This window comes from Argentina silus (assembly GCF_951799395.1).
Source record: "Argentina silus genome assembly, chromosome: 1".
Lineage (NCBI taxonomy): Eukaryota > Metazoa > Chordata > Actinopteri > Argentiniformes > Argentinidae > Argentina > Argentina silus.
In genome coordinates, this window is record NC_139655.1 from 11282454 (window position 1) to 11303342 (window position 20889).

At 44.8% G+C, this 20889-nt stretch overlaps 3 protein-coding genes across 4 annotated transcripts in view; 1 reads left to right on the plus strand and 2 right to left on the minus strand.

Annotated features, from left to right (window-relative positions):
* The window catches only part of map3k22 (mitogen-activated protein kinase kinase kinase 22), a 36989-nt gene extending 36443 nt beyond the window's left edge, over positions 1 to 546 (minus strand). Inside the window, exon 1 of one of the 2 annotated variants that reach the window (XM_083672592.1) lies at positions 187 to 546. The gene's annotated coding sequence lies outside the window, so the exon portion shown is untranslated. Of the gene's footprint in view, positions 1 to 174 lie in introns of both variants that reach the window. The other variant, XM_083672591.1, reaches the window with a different exon arrangement.
* A 466-nt stretch (positions 547 to 1012) lies between these two features.
* Positions 1013 to 5846, plus strand: acaa1 (acetyl-CoA acyltransferase 1). The gene is made up of 12 exons (XM_083670021.1): positions 1013 to 1385; positions 1564 to 1657; positions 1849 to 1906; positions 2013 to 2092; positions 2391 to 2433; positions 2561 to 2659; positions 3282 to 3362; positions 3476 to 3666; positions 3826 to 4005; positions 4156 to 4211; positions 4821 to 4966; positions 5218 to 5846. The coding sequence occupies exons 1-12, from the start codon at positions 1209 to 1211 to the stop codon at positions 5291 to 5293; spliced, it is 1281 nt and encodes a 426-aa protein (XP_083526147.1). The 5' UTR covers positions 1013 to 1208; the 3' UTR covers positions 5294 to 5846.
* Positions 5847 to 5994: 148 nt separating this feature from the next.
* Positions 5995 to 20028, minus strand: dlec1 (DLEC1 cilia and flagella associated protein; the record flags this gene model as incomplete). Its single annotated transcript, XM_083683991.1, has 38 exons — positions 5995 to 6127; positions 6457 to 6574; positions 6746 to 6899; positions 7285 to 7446; positions 7624 to 7833; positions 7985 to 8072; positions 8211 to 8305; positions 8476 to 8598; positions 8747 to 8899; positions 9029 to 9249; positions 9345 to 9415; positions 9510 to 9625; positions 9752 to 9903; positions 9999 to 10066; positions 10173 to 10361; positions 10572 to 10690; positions 10886 to 10996; positions 11473 to 11626; positions 11852 to 11982; positions 12484 to 12642; positions 12937 to 13067; positions 13178 to 13271; positions 13434 to 13596; positions 13865 to 13941; positions 14191 to 14383; positions 14546 to 14708; positions 15198 to 15288; positions 15400 to 15492; positions 15700 to 15836; positions 15963 to 16136; positions 16442 to 16529; positions 16767 to 16851; positions 18418 to 18635; positions 18943 to 19136; positions 19268 to 19378; positions 19465 to 19621; positions 19699 to 19839; positions 19945 to 20028. 38 exons carry the CDS (start codon positions 20026 to 20028, stop codon positions 5995 to 5997), a joined length of 5121 nt encoding a protein of 1706 aa, XP_083540117.1.
* Between the last annotated feature and the right edge of the window lie 861 nt (positions 20029 to 20889).

The following is a 20889-nucleotide window of genomic DNA, read 5'->3' on the forward strand; positions in this document are numbered from 1 at the left end:
AGATGAGGAACATGCACGGTATCGATTGGATGAAGATGTCGATGTGCATGTTAATATAGGAAATATGATGTACAGTTTATCAATATGCAACATTCTGGGTACTTTATCAATCAAAGAAGCATAAAAGGCTGTATATTGTCGGAAAGCCTCTGCCAATTATGCATTGCCTCTCACCTTGTTTGTTACCTGTGTGCCTTCATTCTTTGAAAAACCGTTGATGATGAGACACGATTTAAGTTGTCGGACTAATTAATGCAGTTATAAAATAAAAAAAACAAGGACAGAAGAATGGAAAAATCCAATAGATGCGGATCCAAACGTTCCACCGAAACTGTAGTATCCGGAAACTGCGCTCAGCTATACAGTTGACAAATGCAAAATAAAAGGTCTATCCACACTTGCAAAATGTTGCATTTAATGTAGCCTACTCTCCCTGGTATAGAAATAATCCAATGGTGGTCTATGAACGTCCCTTGAAAGCTGCAAAAGATGAGAACAGCCGTTCTCGTTCGGAGGAAAGTTTCTTGACGTCTCTCCCCGCTTTGCTTGCCTTCCCACAACAGTCAAGAGCTGCGAGTTTTTCCACATAGCATTGGTTCTGATGTCAGCAATAACGTGAGCTTCAGGAAATGGTGACGCTCGTGGGTATACTTTCAGGACTGCTCCCAAAACTGTAGGATGTGCTGCCCTCCGCTGGATGTGATGGAGGAGACACATTTTGTTTTGTTCAATTCCAAGTTTCGACCAAAAGGTAATTTGAAAAAGAAAAATGTATTACTCTGATATAGATATCTGATCTGAACTACACCACACCTTTATTACATGTTTATTCGAGCTTATTACACAATACACATTTTATGAGCTCAGTGATAGGCTACACCCCCCCCCCCCCCCCTCTCCCCTTGCCTGAAGCAGAAGAATCAAAGCGTTGTAGTCTAGCATCATCTATTTTGTCCCTCTAGTAATACCGTCTGCCGTCATCTGACCATAACAAGGAACTTCATAACTAAATAGAACAAAGTTCACTGGATACAATGTTGCAAACTTAAGGCAAACCGTAGCACACTATTGATACCGTTTTATGCCCACGGTCGCTAACTCTGTATGCGGCTGCAAACACAATTTGTGCATTGGGCTTTTTGTACTTGAGTAGACTATAGATAGCTGAACCTGATTTCCATTGACTTGCCTGTCATAGCCTTACCACAATGCATAGAGTAAAAGTAGTTTTTGGCCATTTATCGCCAAATAATACTATTAAATCACAAACCGATGTATCCAGGGCAGAGTGCAGGGCACTGTCTTCCGTCACCAGTCCAGATGATATTGTTGTTGTCCACGGTCTGCGGACAGCTTTCGGTAAAGCTAAGAGAGGTTCGTTTAAGGTAAGGAGTTTTTAATTGAAATGTAAAGAAGACTATCTCACTGGCCTCTGTAATGGTGCTCCTCAGATTGGCTCATGAAAATAATGCACATGCAATGATACCCAACCCATTGTTTTAGCTCTTCACCTATCTCTGCCCTCTCTGTCTCTCCCCTTCCGCCCCATGATCTGCCTGGCAGGACACTACCCCTGATGAGATGTTGAGTGCTGTGATGACAGCTGTCCTTGTGGATGTGGGTCTGTCACCTGAGAGACTGGGGGATGTCTGCGTAGGTCAGTGAGAGACATACACGTGCATAGATTTACCATTGTCACTCCATAAAAGGGGTTGTTCTAAAGTGTAATTTACCACACATGTATGTTACCAATGTAATTTTATTACAACATGTATGGTCTGAAGTTGTGGAGGCCTATACAGTACTTTATTAATGACTTGCATCCATCCCACTCTCTGTCCCCTGTAGGCAATGTGCTACAGCCTGGGGCAGGTGCACTTATGGCCAGAGTGGCACACTTTCTCAGGTCAGAGTCATTCACCCGTTTGAAATGGATGGTACTGTAGATAACGTACAATACAGTCCTGGTATTCAATTCGCCACAGTGTTTTTGACATCATCTTTTTTTCCAGTGGGTTCCCAGACTCTGTGCCTGTCTATACTGTGAATAGAATGTGCTCCTCTGGACTACAGGCCCTGTTCAACATTGCAGGTACAGTAATAACATTTATTACAATGCATCAGAGGAGACTCGTGGCGGTATAAATCGGAGGACAGGCTCATTGTAATGCATGTAATGGAATGAGGGATATCCATGCATTACAGTGAGCCCGTCCTCTGTATACCTCCACCAGCCTCCATTGAGTGCAATGTAGGTATAGAAGACTAACTATTCTGCCCCCCTGTACAGTATGGCTCGACATTACATTGTCTACACTGCCACACAACCATGAAGCATTTACAGTATGTTAGCAATGCTTCTATTCATTCATTACATGCTGTGTCCACAGGAGCCATCAGGAGTGGATCCTATGATATGGGCCTTGCCTGTGGGTTAGTAGTCCTATTTTCTAAGCATGCATTATGTTTCAGTGTTCACATGGGTCGATTTGAACCTGTAACCCTCTGACACAATCCTTGTCTCTTGAATGTCTCTTCTGTGCCTGTCTATTGGCTTCAGTGTGGAGAGCATGTCACTGCGTTCTGCCGGTGAACCAGGTGATGTCAGCTCCAGGATCAGTGACAATGAGAAGGCCAGAGACTGCATCATCCCAATGGGGTAAGTCCTCCCTCTGTGAACCTTCATAGTGTCCTATTGTTGCATAAGTGGTTTGATTCAATTCCACTGCATGCTCAGTGAATGATGGTTCTGTGTCTTGTGGTTGTATGTGATGTAATGTGTATTTATAGGCGTGTGTATACTGTTACTGTACTTCTGACTTTTGTTCTGGTCAGTATTCTTTATTAGACTTCTTCTAGACCACTGCCTTTTAGTTTCACAAATATTGTTATCATCATAGCTCCCTTACACAATATGAAACTGATGTATTGCTGCCTCAAGACAATGGGTACATCCATACAGATAATGGCAATGCTGTAGTCTTATTTTTTCTCTTCTTCTCAGAAGATTACAACAGCCTCTTTGAATACCAAACACTGTGTTGACCTTGGCCCCGGCATTCTTGCTCCAGATTAGTTCCACACAGTGCTGCTTCTTGTGATCGGTCATGCCCCTCCTCTGTATATCAGACTGTAAAACTGTTCTGAATATCAATGGGACATTTGCATTGCTCTGTGGGACTGCAGAGGCTGCAGATGTCTGTGGCTCCTCCAGACAGTGTTATTGATGGTGAACCCCACAGCCAGCATTACTGTGTGATTCTGATCCTGTGTTTCTGCAGAATAACCTCAGAGAATGTGGCGGAGAGATTTGGGATCTCCAGAGAGAAGCAGGATGCTTTTGCTCTCAGTTCACAGCAGAAGTAAGCAAGTATTCACACTGTTGAGGTTCTCAAGGCCTCAGCTCTAGTGGAGTTATTTGGTGTATCTAGAGAGCCTTCAATTCCACATGTCTTCTAACACTGTATTTCCACAGGGCGAGCAGGGCACAGAAGGAGGGGGTGTTTGATCAGGAGATTGTGCCGGTCACCACCAAGTTAGTGGATGAGGATGGCTCAGAGCGCACATTGACTGTAACCAAGGACGACGGGATTCGGCCCGGTACAACGCTGGCAGGGCTGACCAAACTCCGACCGGCCTTCAAACCTGACGGCAGCACCACAGCAGGTATGTATTCGCACACAATATACAGTAGAATATGGTTGATTCATACTTTAGGCCATAGACTTAGTGAGACGTGAAACCGCATTTACATTCCCTACTGTGTCATTTGTTATCCAAACCCTTCTTTATGAACCAGCTCATTTGAGTGTTTCCATGCCACAGGTAACTCCAGCCAGGTAAGTGACGGTGCGGCAGCGGTGTTGGTGGGACGTAGGTCTGTGGTGGAGTCCATTGGTCTGCCAGTCCTGGGTGTCCTGAGGGCCAGCGCGGTGGTGGGGGTGCCCCCGGACATCATGGGCATCGGACCAGCCTACGCCATCCCTGCTGCTCTAGAACAGGCTGGTGAGTGAAGAGGACTTGTGTGTGCGCGCGTGCGTGCGTCTGTCTGTCTTGTGTGCAGATTGTAGTCTGCATTGTTTTTAAATGCAGTTTTAAAGGTTACTGCTTGACTTTTCTATTCTGCTAAATGAGAAATGAATGTCCCTCCATCAGGGCTGACTGTGGCTGATATCGACGTGTTTGAGATCAATGAGGCCTTTGCTAGCCAGGTGAGTCTAAGAGGAACACACTTGGCTTGGAATAGTCAAATTCAGATGCTAAGATTCATCATGTGCTATACTGTTGCGTATACAGTTAGGTCCATATATATTTGGACTCTGACACAATTTTTGTTATTTTAGCTGTTTAACAAAACATATTCAAGTTACAGTTATATATGAATATGGCCTTAAAGTGTAGACTCTCGGCTTTAATTTGAGGGTATTCACATCCAAATTGGAGGAAGGGTTTAGGAATTACAGCTCTTTTATATGTAGCCCCATTTTATTTATGATAATGTTAATTTGTCCAATTACATTTGAGCCCCTGAAAATAGGGGACTGTGTATAAAAATGGTTGCAATTCCTAAATGTTTCATATGATATTTTTGTTCAACCCCTTGAATTAAAGCTGAAAGTTTGCACTTCAATTGCATCTCAATTGTTTCATTTCAAGTCCATTGTGGTGGTGTACAGAGCCAAAATTATGAAAATTGTGTCACTGTCCAAATATTCCCAGACCTAACTGTATATTGCGTATATACTGAGTGAATTTGTCTGTCAGTGGAAAATTGCCATATAAGTATCATTTAAAAAAACATTTTCTGGGATGTGTGACAGGCTGTGTACTGTGTGGAGAAACTGGGGATCCCTCTGGAGAAAGTGAACCCTAATGGAGGGGCCATCGCCCTGGGTCACCCACTTGGCTGCACTGGGGCCCGCCAGGTCGTCACACTGCTGAACGAGCTCAAACGCAGGGGCAGGAGGTGAGGCCATGGCATTCTGTGATTAGTTAATGAAGGACAACTCAATACTCATTCTGTTGTGAAACACTACCGTGCATCTCAAGACTGCCGCAATGTGTGTGATGATGTTAAGTAAAAGCATATTAAATGAAACATGAAAATAATGACTGTTTACATTCACACATGGTGTTGTAGTATATATTAAGGCTGTTTTAGAGCTCAGCACATCCATGTTCAGTCCTGGATACTAAACCCCTCTTATCTTTTTCCAGGGCATATGGTGTTGTGTCCATGTGCATTGGAACAGGAATGGGAGCTGCTGCAGTCTTTGAATATCCTGGGCCATAGAGGGAGCTGAACATCTACAAGAACTTAAGCTGTGTTTTTGTGATGCCATGTTACACCATGGAAATAATGATTTGTTGATTTACTCATGCTATGATTCCTCTACAGGCAAACTGCATCTCAACTCTACAGTAGGTGTTCCTGTCCTAAGTGTTGAATACTAACAGTCTGTTTCGTCAAGCGCATTTCAAAGTGCATAGATTTTTTACAGTTGCTACATAGATGCACAACTTAATGATTCATAACGTGTAGGTCATATTAAAGCCTTAAAAGTCAGATGAACATTTTTAAGTGCCTTGAATTTCAAGATGGGCATCAACGGTCTTAGGTATAGCCCTGTTCAAATCCTGCATTAAAATGTAAATATGTAATTTTCAAAAAAAGTCATGGAGTGGTATACAATGTGAACCACTCCATGAGACCTTTAGTCTTGTTCTGCACAGAGATTGTAAACTTAAGGCAAGTGGTTGATTAAAAGTAAATCATTTTGTAATAACATTCCATCCACTGTAAGCAATGTAATAACAATATGCTCAATAAAACTAAAACAGTTGAATTGATTATGTCTTTCTCTAAACAACCTCTACACAAAGTGCAATCACATTCATTGATACATAAGTATGTATACAAATAGTTTGTACAACAGCATATGGTTATCTTAGTGTTCAGTGCTGAGGACCTGAAGTGAGTATTCTGATGTCCTGCTAAGGCTCAGCATCAGTCAGCGGGGACGCAAATCTCTGGTCAAAGGAGGCTCTTCCCTGGACCTGTAGAGAGAGGGTGGGCTCCCCCAGAATCCCCTGGACTGTGACTGTGGCTCTGAACTCCCTCTGGATACTGCAGGAGACACACATTACACACACCTCAACAGGACTATGGTTTACTGTTGTCACCAACGCTGGACCTGGGGAGCTATAGGGTGTGCAGGGTTGGGTGTGCAAGTCTTGATAAGCAGCTGATTAGTTGATAATATTGTGTGTGTTAGTGTTGACGTGACACAAACACCTGCACCAGGTTGCAATACACAGAACATAGATTAATTAAATTAGGTAAAGCACCTGTAATAATAACTACAGTGTTGCAGTACTGTAAGTAATAAGCATTGTAATATTGTGAAAGATATGGCCATTTTCAGATGTAGGATACTGTAGGGATTGGTTCGGTACCTGGCTGTGAAGCTGATCTGTAGAGGCTGTCTGCAGGTGGACACTGGGAACTCCAGGGGCTTTAGGACCCCACAGTCTGGTGTCACGTTGAACACACTGGAGCCCTCCTCATCTGGCTCTACAAGAACACAATAAGTTAACAATCTCCTCCATCACATTAAAGATCACTGCCACCACACATACAGTACAAAACTAACTTACTAACCATAGTCAAATGGTATCTCTGCAACATGTGAGTGGTGTTGAGATCTAGTGTAAGCCAGCTTGACCTCCACCACTGCTACCGTACCTATGAGTGTTCTCCAGTAGCTACAGGAGCCTCCCCGGTTGAAGAGATGCACCTCTTTGACATGCGTCTGCCCTACGTAGCAGGTGCCAAAGTCCAGGCTGTCGCATGATAAACACACTGTGGGCAGAGCCAGATGGGCACATAGGGGCACCATCTGGACAAGTAGAAGCAGAGAAGATGGCCGGCATTAACAACACCATGCATTCTGGGGAAGCACACCATGTATGGCAGAATGCTTACATTTAATCTACCTAGATTAGTACTGTATCTAGTATCTGTGTCTATAGCTAAGATCCTTTAATTGTAGCCTCTCATAATGTTTGGCTAAAACATTGTGACACAAATTTCTGATTTTAATGTGGTGATTGTATTTCTCTGTCTGTTGTTTTTTATGGTGGACTAATGTGGCTGTATTGACAAACCATTAAGTATTATCTCATCTCATCTCATCTCATCTCATCTCATCTCAGTATTATCTAGTTTTTACCTAATTTTCTATTTGTGAAAGTTCGAAACCAAGTGTGGGAATGACCTCTGACCTGCAGGCTGTTGTTGCTGTACTGCACTGAGAGGTTCTGCTGGAACCGCAGCTTCCTCTCTCCACTGTCACTGCAAACCAGAGTCCCAGTGGGCGGGACTTCCTCTGCAGGATGGCTCAGTTGGGACAGCAGGGACAGAGAGCTGTGGAAGGCCACCGTCACCTGCCATTCACAGAAGGAAAGGGAAATTACAATAACGTCATGCTGTGAACAATGACTTCTATCATGTTTTAATGTACTCAGGTACATTTCGCAAAGTATATTTTAACACGCAAGACAAATTCCATTTAAGGACTAAAATCCTTTTTCTCTCCATCTCACGCTTATCTCTGGTCAGACCTGCATGTTGTGTTGTGGTTGTAGCACCAGGAGCTGGTTGTCCTGTGCCATGCCTGTGGTGTGGCTGTGGGAACTGCTAGTCCTGCCTCTGGCCTGGGGCTGCAGGACGGAGAAGGGAGGCTGGGAGCTCAGCCTGAAACTCAGGGGCATCTCTGTGGTATTCTTTAGCTGGAACGTCCTTGTGATGGCTAACTCTTTTTGGACCGTCATCTGTGAAACACAACATCACAGAAATGGTCTGGAACAAACCCAAGACTAAGCCAAATCTGCGCACACTGCTTGTGAATGGAAAATACAACAGAATTCAGTCAACTGTAAAAATGAACTTGTACTATGTGTTTGGAGGAACTCTCAGACCCACCTTGTTGGCTAATTCTCCTTGTAATAAATCACTGGCAACAGTATAGAACTCCAGTGACTTCTCGTCCTCGTCCATCTGCACTGACAGCCTATGAGGGAGCCAGGAGAAGAACATGTCACTGATTGAGACCACCTCTGTTACCCCACCTCTATTATCCCATACATTCAGTATATTAACACCTGGATGCGGTCCCACATATGTATCTAGCCAATTTATAGGTCCTCACACAGCAGGCCTGACAGAGGCTCGGAGATCCAGTCTCAAAGGCTCCAGCTCCAGACCCTGGTCCCTCCGAACTTTACCTGGGATACAAGAAGCCACCTGGGACACATACAACAAATTGGCCAGGTTTGAGTTTATGCATGAATGACACCGCACTGTCACTGACACTGTCAGATGTGCCATTCATTGGACATCAACTGAACTTAATGTAAAGGCAGTAAGAAATGCTGTAAGAAATGCTGACATAATCATTGAGTAGTCTGTGTTACCTTGGAGTCCAGGGTCATGAAGCCCAGAGCGTAGCCCGCACAGCTAGGGTCACTGGTTGGCCCTGACAGGGTCAGAGGAGTGAATGACACATGCATGGTGCTACTGCCCCCTGCTGGAATCATCTGGAAAAACACAAGGTTGAGATACAGAGGTCACCAATGCAATAATACATGCCTTTCCCTCCATATTTTCTAGCTGCAAGTAAACAGCCTGATTCTGCCTTAAAATACTTGGTCTGTCACACTGGTGCCCTGTGGTGATGGTACTTACCATTTGCTGTGGTGTGATGCAGTATGGGTAGTCGGAGGCCTTGCCTTCATGAGGTCTCAGGAAGACAGAGAAGAGCTTCCTCTTTGGAGCCATGGGGTAAACATTCACATTCACATCTTCCTCACTCTCCATCTCTTCCTCCCCCTCCAAGTCCTATGAGAGACACCAAACAGCCCACACGTGCATACATTTAAGATATTACAGCTGTTACAAACTGCATGGGTGTTTTTCTTTGTCTTGTCATGGTACAGTACAGTGTCCATTTAGGTGGGAATGACTCACAGACTTGCTTCTGAGGGAGGAGCTTGTTCCCTCGGTGCTGGGGGTGTGGCCCCTGTCCCAGGTGGGCTGGACATTCTGATCAATGAGAGCTTGTGCCCCTCCTAGCACCTCGTTGCCGTCGGCATCCTTCAGAGGAAAGGCGTCACCGTATGCCACCACTAGGTCCAGCAGCTTCCTGTCCCCATGGTCCAGGTTGTAGGTCTCCCAGTCTATACGGATGTCTGTCGTAGAACAGCCAGCAACAATACACCAGTGTTGTTTGTTTGACAAGAGGATTCCTATCAGGTAGGAAACTCAGGTGCTGCTGAGTGCTTACCATACGGGCTGGTGTTGTTCAGACGAAGGGACCGGGACACTGTGTCTCCACCTGACACATGAGTACCAAACCTGAGGGGATACAGACAACACCATCAGGGAACAACTGAAAGTAGCAATGAAAATGGCCGACAGTCTCTTAGAAACTACAGTGTGTTCAACTCACCGTATGATTGGCCCCTGGTTCTGGTTTTCTGGCTGTGGCCCAATCATCTGGAAGTACAGAGGACAGCCCCTGACTGTCATCTGCATGGAGATGAGCCTTGGTTGGAGGTCACCCACCTATGATGGGAAGAGAGGATAGAGCAGAAGATTAGGGATTAGGATGGTTTGTGAGATTAAATTAATTCTTATAATACACCATTTTTTAGGGTTTTACAAATTGCAGCCCATTGATTAGCCTCATACTTTGCAAATGAGATGATCTCTGTATTCCCCCCACATGTTGGTGAAGGCTGTTATGTCTACAGTCTGAGTTTCAAATGGTCCCAGTATCCCAGAGTCCGGCTCGACAAAGAACGCAGCACCTTTCCCATGAGCAAGCAGGCTGCACACAAACTCTGCCAACAGACACAGCACCAAACGGTAAAAAACGGCCTCTACTCATGGGCTGAACTACACATTATTATCTTATAAAGAAAATACCTTGTCATACCCTCATGTGCTTTCTCCTCTACCTTCCTTGCCTGCACAGCATGTAGTGGTCTTCTCACTTGTGAGGCTCTGAGACATGGATGTACATCACACATACAGTTGAGGCAAAGCAAACATTTCAAGGCCAAATAAATAAAACACATGCTGAATATATTTCAGCAGAGAGAGACAGTACCTCTTCTGTGATTTGGCAGATGGTGGCGAGGGGGTATGGCCAGTGAAGTACTCTGCTTCCATGGTAAAGGGGGCGGGGATAGCAGTGTGATTGGTTATCACTAACTGCTTGGTGACTGCTCTCTTCAAGAGGACGTCATCTCCAAAGTCCAGCAACAGTGTGGAGGAGTCCTGACCATCTGAAGCAGGGCTGGAGAGATAATGAACCAGACAGAATTGCCAATATCAACTATCATAAATTGACAGTTATTCTATTCTATTGGTGAAAGGACGCTCAATCTACCAATGTGTCTCCAACATGCTATAAAGTGCTGATGAATTCAATAGAGATTAAAAATTCTGATTACTATTTTCTTTTCATAGTGCACATGGGTAGTAGAGAAGGCTAAGGAGGACTCACCAGACAGTGGGTAGAGAGTAGGACACACTGAGTCTCTTGGCTTTGGAGAAGAAGCCGAGAACGAGTGGCTCCTTCATCCCCTTCACCTCACAGATGGCTGCTACCTCAGTGAGCTCCATCTACACAGACAGGGACAGGAACAGGCATCAGGGGAAGAGCAAAACCAAAATAACTATAGACTGTATTTGTGAAAGACCCACATCACACCCTATGCAGTGCAGGTGTTAACTTCCAGTACAGTTCCTCAACACTCAATTGTGAATCTTAGTGTGGATGCTCTGGTGAGTTATGTCATATGTAAAATAGATACTTACATCAGTGTGAGATGTAAAGGCCACTGTGACCTCCATCTTGGCGTTGGGCCCCAGCGTGCCTGAGGAGGGGCTGAAACAGGCGGAGCACAGAGACGCCTGCTTGCCTTGGAGCTGGGAGACAAAAACATGGCAAATATGAAAATAAGAGCAGCCTCTCAGATGGCACTGTGTACAGACAGATGGCAGTGTGTTTGTATATGTAAAAGTGTGTAGGTGTGTAGGTGTGTGTGGATGCGGATGCTGTATTTATGGACTATATGACTTGTGTATTTGTATCTGTCCCTGTCTTGTGTGTCTTGTGTTTTGTAGGTCAGATCTACATGGGAAGCTATGTGGGCCAGGATGAATCTTAAATAATCTTGGACCTTGTTTTTCTTGTATGTCTTATGTAAAATATAATTTGAAAATGTAATAAAAGAAATTATTCTAAAAAACAAAACCAAAAAAATAAGAGCAGCATACTTTCTGAGACTACAGCTTGACATAAAACATGAACTGGCAGCTACAGTGGTGTACCATGGCATTGTGATTATCACTCTAACTGTATACATACTGTATGTAGTGAGACAGAATGTATTCTAACTGACCGTGGTCCAATTGAAGAGTGTTGGCAGAAGGGTCTGGTTAAACAAAGTGATGGTTCCTCTGGCAGGCACTCCCAGATAGAGCTCTGAGAACAACAGCTCACAGCTCAGCAGGCACACCTGGGGGGACTGGACGTCTGCCTGCACAGACAGGTGACTGGGGACAGGGACACAGGGGTGACCATGGTTACTTTATCTGTTCACCTAGCTAATAAGGCTTTTATGTAGATACTACTGGAGGATGGATGCTATGAATGAACACTTCTTCAACTATTATGCAGTGTAGGTTTACTGGTAAGCTTGTTGCAAGTGTATGATGACCAGCGACTTGGTCTGAATGAGCTACAGTATGTATGTGTCAACAGGTAGAGCTGGTCCTCACTATCCAGCTCCATTCTCCACAGCCAGCTCCAGTACAGTCTCAAAGTGCTGGCAGGTGTCAGGTCTGAAGAGTACATCCACACAGCAGGAGGCCAGAGGGGCCAGAACACCCCTGCACGGCTTCACTGTGATCTACCAAAACAGCATTTAACAGGACAGGACAGGACAGGACAGGGCAGGACAGGACAGGACAGGACAGGACAGGACAGGACAGGACAGGGCAGGGCAGGGCAGGGCAGGGCAGGGCAGGGCAGGGCAGGGCAGGACAGGACAGGACAGGACAGGACAGGACAGGACAGGACACAGTGAGGCCAACAAGTGTCATTAGAAACAGACAGGATGTTCTAACAGTGTCATATGAGAGATCAGACTCAATACAGTATATCATACCCCCAATCCTGGAAGGTACTATTTACACAACAGTCCAGATTCTGACTCAGTTAAATCACACCTTTACTACACAATGACTGGCTTTGGGTTTGTTGATAACATTGTGTATTTATTATATCAAAATATGATGGACTCATTCATATGAAACCATTATTTGTGTGGCTCATTGTCTGTGGTCATTGTCAGTATATCTGTGTGTGGTAAACCTGTGTATGTAACAGCCTGTGTGTGGTGTATGTGTACCTGTGTGTGTTTGTCCTTCTGGCTGCTGGGTCTCTCCCTCAAGACCCAGGAGGCCTCCAGCTGGGCGGTGTTGGTGATGAGGATGGTGGACTGTGCCTGGTCCCCTAGTCTCATCAGACCCAAGTCCACACTGGGTACACTGAGGGCCAGCTGGGGACCCTGGAAAACACCACACCATACAGACTTCACACTCTCACTCATGGAGTTTAAACACAGAGGGTGGAATCTTAATTCAAGATCTGCGCGCATAAGCCGACTCATCGTGCAAATTTTCCACTGATGTCAATGCAAGATTGAAACAAATGTTGGAGATACACGCATGGATCTCAAGTTAAGATTCCACCCAGACAGCATAGGGGGAGTTTGTGTTGTGCTAACTATTCATGGTGTTGTACTATTTGGTACTCCTATCAAATCTTATGCTGAGGCTTACTCTAATGGTCTCGCTCTCACCTTGAAGTTCACCTCAATGGCCAGAGTGATGGGCTTGGAGTGGTGTTGTATCTGACACTGCAGGCTGAACGCAACCAGACCTGGTCTCCCTCCAGTCAGAACCAGCTCCAGATCAAAGCACTCATTCACCTCTGGACCCCAAACAGACGCAAACCAACCAGTTCTAAAATTCTGCTGTCTCCAAGACCTTCAGCACTGTATCTAGACTACTTGAAACATATTGACGTATTGTGCCACATACCTATTTCACCAGTAGGGGGCTCTACTTCCATTATGTGGCAGTCACTCATACTTTCCCATTGGAAACGGATGCTGGATTGACTGTTGTTCCACATCTGACACACACATTGGCACATGAAAGATGGAAATGAAAGGATCAAAGACTACACTAGCCACACATACACACACACACACACACACACACACACACACACACACACACACACACACACACACACAGGCATTTCCTTAACACTGATGACATGAAGCTGGCCTACCTTGAATCTCTTGCGGATGGTGGTGCCAATGAAGACCTCACCAGGGATGTGAATGGCATAAGGCTCTAGCAGGATTTGATAGGGCTCTGTTGACCCCTTGACCTCAATTTCCATGACGATGACATCATTTAATTTGGGGGCTGCATCCAAAGGCTGTGAAATCCTGCAGATCCATACCCAAGACCCATCCAGACCCAAGTTTCAATACAGAAGTTGTTTTTATCAAGACCAATCTATGTCTGACAAGGAATACAAAAGGAGCTTCAATGTTGTCAACAAAACAATGTGATAGGAAATGATACGCTTGTGATGACCCTGTGATCGTCTCTTTACTCTGATAGCTTTCCCGCACGTATGCACACAGAACTCACACACGCATGCACGTACACACACACACACACACTGTGAGAAGGCACTGCTCTAAACTTTACCCATCTTCACAGGGCTCCTTAGGCAGATCTGGAATGTCTCTCATGACCAGGTGACACACACTGTGGTGGTCCATCAGCTGAGAAAACACAGACAAATGGTATTTAGAGTTTAGAATGTTCAAGTAATGTTTTCTACGACAGAATAATGGGATATAATCTGTGCATTTCAAATGGATAGGATGGAACTGTCACAAAAGTATAATATAGTGGCTTGATTTACTGAGTGAAGTAGAGTATTGTACAAAACATTAATAAGGTCAAGTGTTTGTCAGTTAGTTTGTTTACAAACATTTAGTAGAGACCCTGGGTGTGTGTTGTGTCCTTACCTCCTGAGGGTAGTAGGTGAGCAGGAACTCATGGTCCTGGAGGGGGGCCAGCAGGCCTGTGGGGGGGCTGACGTGGAACACCTCATCTGTGGCCAGGTTGTACTCGATGCGGGAGGGGTCTGGTGTCTCCCCAGGGAGCAGGGGCTGCAGGTTGGGCTTCATGATCTGCCAGTGGAACGGCAGCTCCAGGTGACTTAGGCGACACAGAGAGGGGGAAAACAAACTCGTAATCAAACAACTTTCCTCAGTATTTTTCAGAATTAGCCATCGGTAGATTAAACTTTTACTATATCCTTCTGCTACGTATACCATACAGCTGGTTTGTGGTCCACAGGAGAGTGGTTTATGGTCTTACGCATTGTTCCTGATGACAAGCTTCCTTTGCTGTGTCGAGTAAGGGTTGGCGGGGCCGAAACGGACAAAGTGCTCAGCAGTGAGGTCACACAGCTCCCCCAGAGCAGGATGGTCCTCCTCACCCGACACAGACACCAGCTCCAGAAGGATCAGCTGACCCTCACCTGGGGAGAGCACACACACTCTTACCTGTCAGTCAATTACCTGTACAATATCACCATATTTACATTTACATTTACATTTTTGGCATTTAGCAGACCCCTTTATCCAAAGCGACTTAGAACAAATACATTTGTCTAAGTAAGTGAATCATCTATCCATCAGTCATCATAAGAAAAAGTAATCTATGCTAGGACCAGGGGCCGTTGGCAGTCACAATGCAAAAAAGATTAATTTATTTACAGTAGAAAAACTGTACAGGGGGGTAGTGGGGATGAAGAGGTCTTTAGGAGGGACAGTTAAGATGTAGCCTGAAGAGATGGGTCTTCAATCTACGGCGGAGGATAGGTAGTGACTGCAGCAGCGGGGCGCCAGGACAGTGAAAAAACCTGACCGAATAGCACGACTGCTGCATCCACATAGAGGTGGTGGAGCCAGGCGGCCAGCCGAGGTGGAAGAGAGGACTGATCTAATAAAATGTGTCTGAGTGTCACCTTGAATAGTGATGTCTTTCACCTGGCAGTTGTCACACACAAGGGTGAAGACCTGGGAGCAGCTCTCAGCGGTGGTGGGAAAGAACACCACCTGTGACATGGCAAAGAAAACACACACACACACACACACATCCATTCACTATAACAAGTGGCATTTATAGAACAGACACGCTGATAAAAGCCTCTTGTCTGACAGACTAACCTCCACTACAGTAGCCTGGCCAGGCTGTAGCTCAAAGAGGGAAGGGCTGACTCCAAAGGGGGGCTGCTCAGCAAAGCTGGCTGTGACTACAGACTGTAGACAGAAGAGTAGAAATATAGAGAGCAGTAAAGGTGACACTCAGACCACTGCATATTATACTGTATGCCTTTGAATAGTATGGAATGGATAATCCTTAATTTATAAAATGGCATATAGAGCATATAACCCGACTTATCAGGCCATTGAGGTTTATTATACGTAATTTGTAATGTGGTTATTTGACCCATGGAGGTGATTTACCCGGAGGTTGGATGCTGGCCACTGACTCTTGGGGATGACGCAGAAAGTTCCAGCACTGAGGCCCTCGTTGCAGCACAGGAACTCTACAAACTTCACCCCTCCTACCAGACAATAACCACAGTCCAGAACACTGGGCACTGTGCGTCAACACAAGAAGGATAACCCAAGTCAATATGCATAAGGTGGTGTGGTATAATGTGCCTTGGTGTTATGGTATTGCTTGTGTGTGAACCACTGCAGGCCAAGTGTTCAGAGGCGCTCACATGTGAGTATAGGAGGGGGTCTGCTGGCCTCGATGGGTACCAGGAGGGGGTACTGAGCCTGGGTCTCCACCACCAGGAAGTCCTCATAGTCTGACAGGGAGTCTGGGGCGAAGCGCACCGTGTACTGGCAACTCATCCCCGGGGCAACGATACCCCCCTCACCTGGGAACCGGCCTGGAAGCACAACCATATCACTAAATCATACGAGTGGAAGGCTGTGTATGATTATCTACAGTACCATACAGTGTGTTTACCACAGATGGTGCTATAGTACTTTTCCATACAGTACTGAATCATCATGGCCTGAAAACTCAAAACCACCAAATGCATTCCAGAGACATAGTTGTGTGTTTGTCCGAGAGCACTTGCATTCCCTTATTCTTAGTCAGTGAGACCTTGAAGTGAGCTATTATGGGAATGATTTGATTTCCTCATCCAGTTATTCAGATAATCTAATCTGCGTTAGGGAGCAGACTCACCCAGTCCGATGGAGAAGTGTGTAGTAGTGGGAGGAATGACTCGGACATGGCGGCTGGTGGCAGTCAGGTTCCTCAGCTCTACTGTGGTCTACAGAAGGAGGGAGCACTCGGTCAAGTTAAGTGCTGATTTAGTACTGCTACTGTATCAAAACCATTGAAAGGCTCTCACAGTTCAATATGGGAATCACTGAAGTGCAATGGGAGAGAGTTATAATATACAAAGATTTTTGCCATAGTGAAACTAGGGATGCTGGTATGCTTGAGAAGGGGAACTCCTAATTCCAGTATATTCAAAGGAAAGTGTAGGCCAACATCTCTAACCTACCTCATACACCTGGCCCACTCTGTAGTCAGTGAAGAACACAACAGGTGGATTGGCCAGAAAGACTGGAACAGGCTCAGCTGCGGCACTAGGGGGACACAAAAGGGGAAAAGCTGTGTCATTGTTTACTTTCAAAGGTGGGAAGACAGGCAGTCGAGCGGACTCAGCACTATAGCACACATGCAAAAAACAGCATATTATAACAAAGCACATACTGTACACAGACACACAAACATGCATGTATGCATGCATGCACACACACACACACACACACACACACACACACACACACACACACACACACAAACTAAAACTAAAACAAAAATAAACACTACTGTCCTGTCCATACACAATACATACAGTATGTCTGTCATGCATGGCTCCTCATCGTAATTAGGCTTCACCACATTGAGTTTCACACATTGAGTACAGAGCTTGCAGTCTGTGTTCATGTTGCAATCGGCCAAGGAATGCCAGTAGTAGGAATGCAGGGTGGGTCACATTCAATCTAATTAAATACAGCTCACTATATACATAAATACACATGCTTATGCAACAGCTCAGCAGCACTACTCCTCAATGGTAACAAGCCCTGCTGACAAACAAATAGTGGAGAGTAGACCAGGCCAGCAGTGACCAATTCAGTGTCTGACTCCATTGGCAACAAGAAAGAATAAGCCCCTTTGTTTGGCAGTTATCTGGTTTGATTCGGTAACCTGGTTACATAAAGTGCCGAGGTTGGCAGTGTCCCTTAGTATTTGTTGTCATCTTACAACCAGGAAACATACAAATGGGTTGAATAGTGCATTGTGTAGGGGCTTCATGTGCACTGAATTTGACCAAGTCAGATGATGGATTTTTATGGTCCTATGATTCTCTTGGCACCATGATTGGCAGTTCGCCTGTGCATTGTTGTGTTGGGATTGGAACGTTCAAGTGGGACTGGACATTACATTGGACAACAAGTATAGCAGGATATGGAGTGACTCAGATAATTCAATAAGAGGATCTAATTCTCATCATGTCTCATATAGGCTGTCTAGTGTTTCAGTCCAGCTATATGTGGTTGGTCATCATCTTCTGTCATATCTAATGAGCAGCTGCACGCTATGTTTGGGTGCTCCACTAAACCTTTGTCTGCCGCACTCTGAGCTTAGTCAAGAATGTGCAAATAAATGCTGTTTTTTTGTTTGTTAAACCACTGGTAATGATAATACAATACATCATAATTAAATACTGACTCAGGTGCAATTACATAATGGAGGGCGTATCACCAGGATGATCATATTTCTCATCTCCCAGTTGGCACAAAGGGTACACTGGAGTCCAGATTGAGTGAAATGGTTCCTTAAATATGCAGGTAATATTGTAGAAGCATTATCTAGTCACCATTGAGCCATTAATTAGTTCATATGAATTGCATAACCTATGGGGCCAGTTATAGATCGTAATAATTGACTGTGACATTAAATATTGCCACTATGCAGTCACTTAGGAAAAAATAAATAAAACTATCTACATTAAGTTATGATTTACTCCCTACAATAAACAATTACAATAATCACTCCAGAGTTGCTCTTTCAGGGAAGCAGACTGTGCTGTCAAAGTTTGCAGTATACATAGAATAGTCTCATTAGGCATCCAAATGGCTTACCTCTCCTCCACCACCTTCTTGCCTTGCACCATCTTCACCACCTTTTTCCCTGGCAGGATAAGGGACTTTCCACCCTGGTGTGCGGTAGGGGGAAGGAATCGGGGGTTGCATAGGAAGTTGTGCCGCTCCTTCAGGTTCTGCAGGGTGGCCTTCTCCTCTGCCTGACTTTTTGCGCTCGGTTGCTCCATCCACTTTGGCCTGTGAACCTGGCAGGACTTCTAGAACAGATGGAAGGTCCAATAGTGTAGGTTTGAGTATACAATAGCAGGTTTTCTGATGGATGCACAGAATATGACTACTTAGGCCTAATTTCCAATGTGTTGATGGTATGGCTTTCAAGGACTGAAACATACCATGAGCATAAAAAGGCAATGAGGCATCTGACATGTGATCATCCCTCTAATTTTCCCTTTAATTTATAAATTGACCATGACAGCTTTGTGGACACTGTTGTACACTATTCAACATAGGCCTAAAGCTTGGTACAGTTAACAATTAGTGTTTCACCACCACTGACTCCCTCACCTCACTAGGTGTGCTCCAGATGATGCTGGACTCAGAGCTGGAGCCCAGGGTCAGGCTGGTCTCTGACTCCTCCAGCCTATTTTGAGCAGTCCTCTCTGGCGGACGGATCACTGTGTAGCCATCGTCCTGAGGCTGGTTACCCACGCGCTTGTTGAAGGAGATGGTTGGATTGGCAAAGCCTGGAGTGGAATTGGCTGGGAGGGGACAGGTTAATTAGAAACTAATCAAGAGAGTAAGATGTTCTCCACCGCTTTAATGAGGTGGGGTTGTTCTCTATCAAATCACATCATATCTGTTGTAAAAGGTGTTGTTGACACTACTGTACCTCCCGGGGCCTTTGCGAGTGGGGCTTGTTCTATTATGTAGTCCTGTGGACATATCAGGTTGCTGCTTTTGAGAAGCCCGTTGTCCACATACCACATGAAGGTTGATCTGACTGATAGAAATAATGTAAACACCCAGCTAACTATCCTGCCATACAAAGGAAAAGTACTGTAATTGCTGCAATTTTGAAACAATTACCTGGGGGAAGGCCCAGTTGATGGTAAGCCTCTCCCACCTCCTCCACCACCCTGACACGGGCCTGGCTCTCTGTGGCCGTGGCCTGGACCCGCGCCTGGATGATGTGGTTCTCCAGCATGTCTGCGTCTCTCATACGTCGGCTGTACTCCGAATGTACCTGGAGGCAAAAATATTGGTTCAGTATAAAAGTTAAGCCTGATGTTTTGACGTTGTTAATGCTAATCAATGGGGTACCTGTTGAAGCTCTTTCACATATTTGTCATGGAAGTTGTTGCCTCCCCTTCTTGTCTTGGTGAGATTGGTAACTGTATCTTTCCCAATGATCTCTGTTGTGTAAAGGTCCTTGAAGATGCTCGCTAATAAATGAGAAATGTCCTGTTGGACAATGGAAAATAATCAGGTCAGACTGGCTATAGAAAGTTAAATATAACGATAGTCAGTAAGCTGGTGATGACGGAGGGCTTATGACTTATGAAATACCTGTGTTTTTTCTGATGCAGGTCTATGACGGTTCATGGATGGATCAAAACCTGTTTTAGGTCCTGGCTCAGCTTCCTCAAGCATGGTTGCAGTCTGACCATACAATTTTGATGAGATCTACTTGTCTAGTAACTGGACATAGAACAATTAAATAGTTGTGTTAGCTAAGAAACCAAAGTCAACAACAAATACATGATTAATCTATCGAATGGCTTTCATCAAGCTAGCTCCAAACCTGGAAGGTGTGAAAGTCGCACCTCTCAACTCATCTTTCACATTGCCATCTTTGTTTACGTGTGGTAACCATAGAAACGGTCTTAAAGGGGCCAAGCCTTTCAAATCAAGTGCATTCTACGTTCTTTTCTCTTTTTTTTTTTTTTGGCTGTCGTTCATAAAAGACACAAACATTATAGCCCCCACACAATAGGCAGTGATCAGGAAAGAAACATAAACAGTTTTTTGAGGGAATGCAACATGAAGCAGCATGCCAGTTAAGTAACAGCTGGCACTCTTATCCACTCTCATATCTGTGGTATGAAAGGCCTGTTCACCTGTGTGTCATTCATATAAGCCTATATAATAATGAGCTACAGTGTAAAAACAGCTAAAGCTATACTTTGAAAGTCAATATTCTACTGACGACAGTGTAAACACCTAACATACTACACTATGGGTGGTGTTTCCGGAACAGGGCGTGTCAAGAGAATGTTTTTTTTTACTGTGCAGTACAAGATGGTGAAGTAATATCATTGGATACCATAGCTTATAGCACAACCATCATTTTGCAGCTAATATTTGTAGCAGTATAATTGGTAAAAAAAAAAAAAAAACAGGAAGAAATGCTTGATTCTGTACTCTAGCCCACACTATATCATGTGTGGTGGAACACTCAAAGGGTATATTGTTGAGATCACTTTGTAGTTCCCCTTGTGTTTGCCAAACAGA

Excerpts from the sequence above, each read along its gene's own strand:
- acaa1 (XM_083670021.1), top strand. The coding sequence starts at position 1,209 with ATGCATAGAGTAAAAGTAGTTTTTGGCCATTTATCGCCAAATAATACT. Across the intron at positions 2,434-2,560 it reads GATATGGGCCTTGCCTGTGG|TGTGGAGAGCATGTCACTGC; the intron begins GTTAGTAGTCCT and ends TATTGGCTTCAG. Across the intron at positions 4,006-4,155 it reads TGCTGCTCTAGAACAGGCTG|GGCTGACTGTGGCTGATATC; the intron begins GTGAGTGAAGAG and ends TCCCTCCATCAG.